This window comes from Oncorhynchus keta, unplaced genomic scaffold (genome assembly GCF_023373465.1).
Source record: "Oncorhynchus keta strain PuntledgeMale-10-30-2019 unplaced genomic scaffold, Oket_V2 Un_contig_19446_pilon_pilon, whole genome shotgun sequence".
NCBI classification, from domain to species: Eukaryota; Metazoa; Chordata; class Actinopteri; order Salmoniformes; family Salmonidae; genus Oncorhynchus; species Oncorhynchus keta.
Window position 1 is genome coordinate 124,362 of NW_026281482.1, and position 9,774 is coordinate 134,135.

At 48.2% G+C, this 9,774-nt stretch overlaps 1 protein-coding gene and 1 long non-coding RNA gene across 2 annotated transcripts in view; one reads left to right on the top strand and one right to left on the bottom strand.

Annotated features, from left to right (window-relative positions):
- Window positions 1-8,545, top strand: part of LOC118382017 (copine-4) — a 119,561-nt gene extending 111,016 nt beyond the window's left edge. Inside the window, exons 13-15 of the mRNA XM_052504507.1 lie at window positions 5,379-5,512; window positions 5,722-5,958; window positions 7,761-8,545. Of these exons, the coding sequence (XP_052360467.1) occupies window positions 5,379-5,512; window positions 5,722-5,958; window positions 7,761-7,892 (503 nt within the window). The 3' untranslated portion in view covers window positions 7,893-8,545. The remainder of the gene's footprint in view (window positions 1-5,378; window positions 5,513-5,721; window positions 5,959-7,760) is intronic.
- LOC127920416 (uncharacterized) lies at window positions 3,040-4,848 on the bottom strand. The gene is made up of 3 exons (XR_008106205.1): window positions 3,354-4,848; window positions 3,169-3,279; window positions 3,040-3,105 (listed from the first exon to the last, which is right to left on the bottom strand). It is a non-coding gene; the product is annotated as an uncharacterized LOC127920416 (long non-coding RNA).
- Window positions 8,546-9,774: the final 1,229 nt, after the last annotated feature.

Consider the following 9,774-nt stretch of genomic DNA (forward strand, 5'->3'; position numbering starts at 1 on the left):
AGCCTACAAGATGAATAGGCCTAACCAACAGCAAAAGAACTAACCTATGTCAATCTACTATCCCCCATAGTACAAAAGTTGACCTATTCTGTGCAAGAAATAAATATTCCAAACATAGTCTGGAACAGTTGTGGGATGTGATAGACCCCAAATTTAATACAACCACTAGCATCCCCCCAAAAAACGTTTTTACGCAATGAGGCTGACGCAACAGATTAGTACGTTTAACTTCAAATGTGATACACTATTATGCTATTCCTTCACATTATAAGCGCAGCAATGCGCACACATAGGCTATATGCACGAATGCTCCATTAGTGGGAAAACACCATAATCAAAAGTGGCCACAAATGTGATTTGGCTTGTAATGCTTTTATTATAAAGGTGCATTTCTTTTGTGAAAATGATCCTCCCCAAACGTGAAACTAACACACTTCATGTGTATGCCAGTCAGACTCTACACCCCTTGTAAAGAGGATTAATTTTAGGAAGTTATTTGGCCACTTTATTTTTCTATGGGATTGAGGTCAGGGCTTTGTGATGGCCACTCCAATACCTTGACTTTGTTGTCCTTAAGCCATTTTGCCACAACTTTGGAAGTATGCTTGGGGTCATTGTCCATTTGGATGACCCATTTGCGACCAAGCTTTAACTTCCTGACTGATATCTTGAGATGTTGCTTCAATATATCCACATAATTTTCCTGCCTCATGATGCCATCTATTTTGTGAAGTGCACCAGTCCCTCCTGCAGCAAAGCACCCCCACAACATGATGCTGCCCTCCCGGCTTCACGGTTGGGATGGTGTTCTTCGGCTTGCAAGCATCCCCCTTTTTTCCTCCAAACATAACAATGGTCATTATGGCCAAACAGTTCTATTTTTGTTTCATCAGACCAGAGGACATTTCTCCAAAAAGTAGGATTTTTGTCCCCATGTGCAGTTGCAAACCATAGTCTGGCGTTTTTATGGCGGTCTTGGAGCAGTGGCTTCTTCCTTGCTGAGCGGCCTTTCAGGTTACGTCAATACAAGGACTTGTTTTACTGTGGATATAGATACTTTTGTACCTGTTTCCTCCAGCATCTTCACAAGGTCCTTTGCTGTTGTTCTGCACACAGCCCTAACACTTTTTCACACACTGTAAAAGAATAGACTATAAGAATAGCTTTTATTTTTTCAGCTTTTCAGCTCATCCTCCACTTTCTACCTTGTATTCGTGTCACTCTATCATCTTGCTTGTTTTGATTGGCAGCTGCCCTGGATGGATGGAGAGGAGCCAGACAGGTTCTGATCCAGTTCAGAGATTCTTCCCAGGAATAGATCAGTCTCAGTACTCCTCTGTCAGGCAAGCTTCCAGCCCACCTCCCAAGGCAGAGGGCATAGCTTGCAGTTTTTCATGCAAGAAAACTGACTCTCGTACAGATGCTGTTAGATGTGGACACACACCAATGCGCGCACACACACACGCTCAGTCAAAAACTGTCTTCCTTTGTGCCTGTACAAATGATTGATATTGATATCTGTTTGAAGGTGAACTTTGCATTACTGTGGGTAGAGGGAGTGGCAAGCTGAGACTGCCTGTGTGTGTACGTACCGGTGCTTGTGTAAGATACACTATATATACAAAAGTATGTGGACACCCCTTCAATTTAGTGGATTCGGCTATTTCAGCCACACCTGTTGCTGACAGGAGTATAAAATCAAGCACACAGTCATACAAAAACATTGGCAGTTTCCTGTTTCAGCATGACAATGAGATGTTCGACAAGTAGGTGTCCACATCCACATTGCAGTATAGTGGCAGTAATCAGTCCAGATGTCAGTAATCAGTGATCAGATCTCCAGATGTCTGTAGTATAGTGGTCAGTAATCAGACCTCCAGATGTCTGTAGTATAGTGGTCAGTGATCAGATCTCCAGATGTCTGCAGTATAGTGGTCAGTAATAGACCTCCAGATGTCTCAGTAAGTGGTCAGTGACAGATCTCCAGATGTCTGCAGTATAGTGGTCAGTAATCAGACCTCCAGATGTCTGCAGTATAGTGGTCAGTGATCAGACCTCCAGATGTCTGCAGTATAGTGGTCAGTAATCAGACCTCCAGATGTCTGCAGTATAGTGGTCAGTGATCAGATCTCCAGATGTCTGCAGTATAGTGGGCAGTAATCAGACCTCCAGATGTCTGCAGTATAGTGGTCAGTAATCAGACCTCCAGATGTCTGCAGTATAGTGGTCAGTAATCAGACCTCCAGATGTCTGTAGTATAGTGGTCAGTGATCAGATCTCCAGATGTCTGCAGTATAGTGGTCAGTAATCAGATCAGATGTCTGCCAGTAATCAGACCTTCAGATGTCAGTATAGTGGTCAGTAATCAGTGATGTCAGTATATCAGTGATCAGATCTCCAGATGTCTGCAGTATAGTGTAATCAGACCTCCAGATGTGTATATCAGTGATCAGATCTCCAGATGTCTGCAGTATAGTGGTCAGTAATCAATCAGATGTCTGCAGTATAGTGGTCAGTGATCAGACCTCCAGATGTCTCAGTATAGTGGTCAGTAATCAGTGATGTCTGCAGTATAGTGGTCAGTAATCAGACCTCCAGATGTCTGCAGTATAGTGGTCAGTAATCAGACCTCCAGATGTCTGCAGTGTAGTGGTCAGTAATTAGACCTCCAGATGTCTGCAGTATAGTGGGCAGTAATCAGACCTCCAGATGTCTCAGTATAGTAATCAGACCTCCAGATGTCTGCAGTATAGTGGTCAGTAATCAGACCTCCAGATGTCTGTAGTATAGTGGTCAGTGATCAGATCTCCAGATGTCTGCAGTATAGTGGTCAGTAATCAGACCTCCAGATGTCTCAGATGTCTGCAGTATAGTGGTCAGTAATCAGACCTCCAGATGTCTGCAGTATAGTGGTCAGTGATCAGATCTCCAGATGTCTGCAGTATAGTGTAATCAGACCTCCAATCAGACCAGTATAGTGGTCAGTAATCAGACCTCCAGATGTCTGCAGTATAGTGGTCAGTGATCAGACCTCCAGATGTCTGCAGTATAGTGGTCAGTAATCAGACCTCCAGATGTCTGCAGTATAGTGGTCAGTAATCAGACCTCCAGATGTCTGCAGTATAGTGGTCAGTAATCAGACCTCAGATGTCTGCTCAGTAATTAGACCTCCAGATGTCTGCAGTATAGTGGGCAGTAATCAGACCTCCAGATGTCTGCAGTATAGTGGTCAGTAATCAGACCTCCAGATGTCTGCAGTATAGTGGTCAGTAATCAGACCTCCAGATGTCTGCAGTATAGTGGTCAGTGATCAGATCTCCAGATGTCTGCAGTATAGTGGTCAGTAATCAGACCTCCAGATGTCTACAGTATAGTGGTCAGTAATCAGACCTCCAGATGTCTGCAGTATAGTGATCAGTGATCAGATCTCCAGATGTCTGCAGTATAGTGGTCAGTAATCAGACCTCCAGATGTCTGCAGTATAGTGGTCAGTAATGAGACATCCAGATGTCTTAATGTTGCTGCTCTACACCTCTCCTCACAGTCTCATCCCCTCAGGAGAGCCTCTCACTGATGAAATGAAATCTCTCTCTCTCTGTGTGTGGACCCACTCCAATTCACATACCCACTCCAATTAAATTTGCATACCACCCCAACAGATCCACAGATGACGTAACCTCTATTGCATTCCACACTGCCCTCTCCCATGTGAGAACACAGTTCATTGACTACAGCTCAGCGTTCAACACCATAGTGCCCACAAATCTCATCACTAAGCTCAGGACCCTTTGACTGAACACTACTGTCTGAAACTGAATCCTGGACTTCCTGACAGGCCGCCCCCAGGTGGTGAGGGTAGGCAATAACACGACCGCCACTCTCACCCTCAACAAGGGCTCACTTAGGAGTGTGTGCTTAGTCTCCTCCTGTACTCCCTGTTCAACCACGACTGCCTGGCTGCTCACGACTCCATCATTATGTTTGCTGATGACACGACCCGATGAGACACCCTATAGGGAGGAGGTCAGTGACCTGGCAGTGTGGTGTTCAGGACAACAACCTCTCCCTCAATGTCAGCAAGACAAAGGAGCCAATTGTGGACGACAGGAAACAGAGGGCAGAGCACATCCCCATCCACATCGATAGGGCTGTAGTGGAGCGGGTCAAGAGCTTTAAGCTCCTGGGTGTCCACATCACTAAGGAATTAGCATAGCCCACACACACCAACAAAGTCATGAAGAAGGCACAACTCTTCCCCTTCTACAGCTGCACCAATGAGAGCGTCTTTACTGGCTGCATCACCACTTGGTATCCGACCGCAAGGCGCTTCATAGGATAGTGTGTACGGCCCAGTACATCACTGGTGCTGAGCTCCCTGCTATCCAGGACCTCTATACCAGGTGGTGTCAGAGGAAGACTCCAGCCACCAAAGTCATATACTGTTCTCCCTGCTTCTGCACAGAAAGCTGTACTGAAGTCTGGAACTAACAGGACCCGGCACACAGCTTTTACCCCCACTATCTGCACTAACTCTTTTGACTCATTACAGACACTGCTGCTACTGTTTATTATCTACCCTGTTGCCTAGTCACTTTACTCCTACCTATATCTACATATGGAACTCCATTACCTCGTACCCCTGGACATGGATTCAGTACTGCTACCCCGTGTATATCGCCAAGTTATCCTTACTCATTGTGGATTTATTCCACTTGTTATAATTTGTTAAAATGTTTCTCTCTACATTTCTGGAAAGCATTTCACTGGTAGTCTACACTAGCTGTGAGGGTGTGTGTGTGTGTGTGTGTGTGTGTGTGTGTGTGTGTGTGTGTGTGTGTGTGTGTGTGTGTGTGTGTGTGTGTGTGTGTGTGTGTGTGTGTGTGTGTGTGTGTGTGTGTGTGTGTGTGTGTGAGTGAGTGAGTGGTGTGAGTGAGTGTGTGAGTGAGTGTGTGTGAGTGAGTGAGTGAGTGAGTGTGTGTGAGTGAGTCGACCGTGTTAATTATAAGTGAAGTTCTCCACAGATGTTTGTGTGTGACCTCAAATGCCCACTCAATCAGTAAATAGCATTACTTCTGCTGCTCAGCCGAATGGGAGGCCACTCATGTGGTGATCCATGTGGTGGTGAGAAGAGATAAATACAAGTCAATGCAGCTGTGAAGGTAACTAACTATTCACAGAGTGACTGCTTCCCTCAAAGTGAAAAATATCCTGGAATATCATGGGTCTCAATTACTCCACAATGATACCTTCACACCTGTGTGCATTGCTGTTGGTCGTGTGTCCCCAAATACCCAGAGTTCTCCAGAATTACATGACTGTGAGTGTTACTGTGTGTGTGTTATTCTGTGTTTTTCCAACATATGTCTATGGGTGTGCAGGTATCCAAGGGGTGGTGGAGGCCTATCAGACATGCCTTCCTAAGCTTCAGCTCTACGGCCCCACCAACATCGCCCCCATCATCCAGAAAGTAGCCAGCTCCGCTTCACAGGAAATGCACACCAAGGAGGCCATGGTAAGCTAGCTGTCAGTTGTCCTCCTCTCCTTGGAACCAATCGATTGGGAGCATAGCTTGAACCTAGATTGAGCTTAAATCATGTATTGATGTCAATGGGAGACTTCCGCAACGTTTTAGGGTTATGCTCAACATGTATTTCCAACACACCCCACATACATTACTCTCTCACGTTTCTCCCCAGTCATTGCCTTCCTTTATCTCTGCAGCAGTACTTCATTCTGCTCATCCTAACGGACGGAGTGATCACAGACATGGCAGACACCCGCGAGGCCATAGTCCAAGCCTCCCACTTGCCCATGTCCATCATCATTGTAGGTGTGGGAAGTGCTGACTTCAGTGACATGCAGATGCTGGATGGAGATGATGGAATCCTTCGCTCGCCCAAGGGGGAGCCCTGTCTACGAGACATCGTCCAGTTCGTCCCCTTCCGCAACTTCAAACATGTGAGTCTTTACTGGAACGAGGAGGGTTACCTGAGGAACTAGGAGGGTTACCCGAGGAGCTGGGAGGGTTACCCGAGGAACTGGGAGGGTTACCTGAGGAACTAGGGGGGTTCCCTGAGGAACTGGAAGGGTTACCAGAGGGACTGGGAGGGTTACCTGAGGAAATGTGAGGGTTACCTGAGGAACTGGGAGGGTTACCTGCAGAACTAGGGGGGTTCCCTGAGGAACTGGAAGGGTTACCAGAGGGACTGGGAGGGTTACCTGAGGAACTAGGAGGGTTACCTGAGGAACTAGGAGGGTTACCCGAGGAACTGGGAGGGTTACCCGAGGAACTGGGAGGGTTACCTGAGGAAAGAGGATTACCTGAGGAACTAGGAGGGTTACCTGAGGAACTAGGAGGGTTACCTGAGGAGGAGGGTTACCTGAGGAACTAGGAGGGTTACCTGAGGAACTGGGAGGGTTACCTGAGGAACTGGGAGGTTACCTGAGGAACTAGGAGGGTTACCTGAGGAACTAGGAGGGTTACCCGAGGAACTGGGAGTGTTACCCGAGGAACTGGGAGGGTTACCCTAGGGGGTTCCCTGAGGAACTGGAAGGGTTACCAGAGGGACTGGGAGTGTTACCTGAGGAACTAGGAGTGTTACCTGAGGAACTAGGAGGGTTACGAGGAACTGGGAGGGGAGGAACTGGGAGGTTACCTGAGGAACTAGGAGGGTTACCTGAGGAACTAGGAGGGTTACCTGAGGAACTGGGAGGTTACCTGAGGAACTGAGGAACTGGGAGGGTTACCCTGGGAGTGTTGAGGAACTGGGAGGGTTACCTGAGGAAATGTGAGGTTACCTGAGGAACTGGGAGGGTTACCTGAGGAACTAGGAGGGTTACCTGAGGAACTGGGAGGGTTACCTAGGAGGGTTACCTGAGGAACTAGGAGGGTTACCTGAGGAACTGGGAGGGTTACCTGAGGAACTGGGAGGTTACCTGAGGAACTAGGAGGGTTACCTGAGGAACTGGGAGGGTTACCTGTGGAACTGGGAGGTTACCTGAGGAACTGGGAGGGTTACCTGAAATGGAACTAGGAGGGTTACCTGAGGAACTGGGAGGGTTACCTGAGGACCTGGGAGGTTACCTGAGGGGAGGGTTACCTGAGGAACTGGGAGGGTTTCCTGTGGAACTGGGAGGGTTACCTGAGGAACTGGGAGGGTTACCTGAGGAACTGGGAGGGTGGAACTGGGAGGGTTGCCTGAGGAACTGGGAGGGTTACCTGAGGAACTAGGAGGGTTACCTGAGGAACTAGGAGGGTTACCTGAGGAACTGGGAGGGTTCCCTGAGGAACTAGGAGGGTTACCTGAAGAACTGGGAGGGTTACCTGGGGAACTGGGAGGTTACCTGAGGAACTAGGAGGGTTACCTGAGGAACTGGGAGGGTTACCTGGGGAACTGGGAGGTTACCTGAGGAACTAGGAGGGTTACCTGAGGAGGAGGGTTACCTGAGGAACTGGGAGGGTTACCTGAGGAACTGGGAGGGTTACCTGAGGAACTAGGAGGGTTACCTGAGGAACTAGGAGGGTTACCTGAGGAACGAGGAGGGTTACCTGAGGAACTGGGAGGGTTACCTGGGGAACTGGGAGGTTACCTGAGGAACTAGGAGGGTTACCTGAGGAACTAGGAGGGTTACCTGAGGAACTAGGAGGGTTACCTGAGGAACTAGGAGGGTTACCTGAGGAACTGGGAGGGTTACCTGGGGAACTGGGAGGTAACCTGAGTGTTACAGGAAGTGACAGGTTTCTCTCTGTCCTTCTCCAGGGCTCACCTGCAGAGCTGGCGAAGACTGTCTTAGCAGAAGTGCCCAACCAGGTGGTTGACTACTACAACAACAAGGGCATCAAGCCCAAAGTGCCCAGTGAGTTCGAGTCTTCCAGGACATTCGCCCCCTGAGAGGATGGGCCCAACGCACTCGATACAACAGATAGCACCTTACGCTGACTAACTGAAAAGTTTACTGTTTTGCTCTTCGTTTGTTTGTTCTTTTCATTGTGCATGCTTGGCCTCCAAGGCATGCATCTGTAAAGCAACTGTATCATTCAAAGCATTGGTATGGTGGGGACACACAAACGAACAACCAAACTGTCATCCCTACAGATGAACAACTATCGATGAAGGAATGTATAGAACACCCCCGTTCCTTTTTTTATAAGAGTTTGTTGAGATTTTGCTAACTTTCTTGATATTCATACGTTGTAAAACATTTTGGACCACAGTGAATGAACTAGCTACCTGCGTTTAGAAACGTCTGCGTCCTCAGTAGTCCATATTGCAGATAAGGCAGATGCATGAACTGTTGTTTTGCATGCTGGTAATAAAGCAGACACTGTTTTCTCACAGTTCATGTTGTTTTCTTAGTGAACAATAGAGTTGACAGTATTGTAGGGATAAAGGACATTCCACTATGAAGCATGTTGACAGCACAAATGTAGTATTCTGGAAGTTCACTGGAGAATATTATGGGCACATAATTTGCCGTTGTCATGTTGCAATGCAGTATTCTGTGAAATTCTGAATTACTTATAATAATAAAAGCTTTATCAATATGCTTGTGTGAAATGTACTATGTTAAAAACTATTGGGTTTCAAGTCAAAATCATAATTGGAATTGTGGTCATATCAATTTGAATTCATTCTATGAAAAATCCGTAGAAAATGCGGAGAACTGAATTGGCAGAATTTCAATATTTTGGTGTGCATGTCAAACTAGTCAAAGGAATTGGGAATTGGGGTCACTTTCTTAGCATTTCCAATGTATTCTATTGATTTAAAAACCTCCATAAAAATGATGGGAATGTTCTGATTGAAGTTGAACAGAACAAGTCTGTCCATGTGCAGCCATGTGAGGACGGTGACAATTCCTCCTAGGATTGGAGTAAGTCACGACTCTCCCTTTGAGGTGTCTGGGGAGGAGGGAGAGAGATGGGGAGGAGGGAGGTGGGGAGAAGAGATGGGGGGTGGAGAGAGGGCGATGGGGAGGGGAGAGGGAGATGGGGAGGAGAGAGGGAGGGAGATGGGGAGGACTGTGGGAGGGAGATGGGGAGAAGACAGTGAGGGAGATGGAGGGAGATGAGGAGAGGGTGGGAGGGAAATGGGGAGAGAGGGGAGGGAGATGGGGAGAAGGGAGAGAAGGAGATGGGGAGAAGGGAGGGAGGGAGATGGGGAGAAGGGGAGAGAAGGAGATGGGGAGAAGGGAGAGAAGGAGATGGGGAGAAGGGAGGGAGGGAGATGGGGAGGGAGAGAAGGAGATGGGGAGAAGGGAGGGAGGGAGATGGAGAGAAGGAGATGGGGAGAAGGGAGAGAAGGAGATGGGGAGAAGGGAGAGAGGGAGATGGGGGAATTGGAGGAAGGGAGATGGGGAGAGCGGGAGGGAGATGGAAAGAAGTGCAGGAAGGAGATTGTGGAGGAGAAGGGAGGGAGATGGGGAGAGAGATGGGGAGAGAGTGGGAGGGAGAGGGGGAGAGAGAGGGAGGGAGATGAGGAGAGAGTGGGAGGGAGATGGGGAATGAAAGGGAGAGAGGAGAGGGGAGGGAGATGAGGAGAGAGTGGGAGGGAGATGGGAGAAGATGGGGAGAGGAGGAGGGAGATGGGGAGAAGGGAGAAGGGAGATGGGGGAGAGAGGGAGGGAGATGAGGAGAGAGTGGGAGGGAGATGGGGATAGAAAGGAGAGAGATGGGTAGAGGGAGGGAGGGAGATGGGGAGGGAGATTGTGGAGGGAGATGAGGGAGATAGGGAGGACTGAGGGAGGGAGATGGGGAGAAGAGAGGGAAGGAGA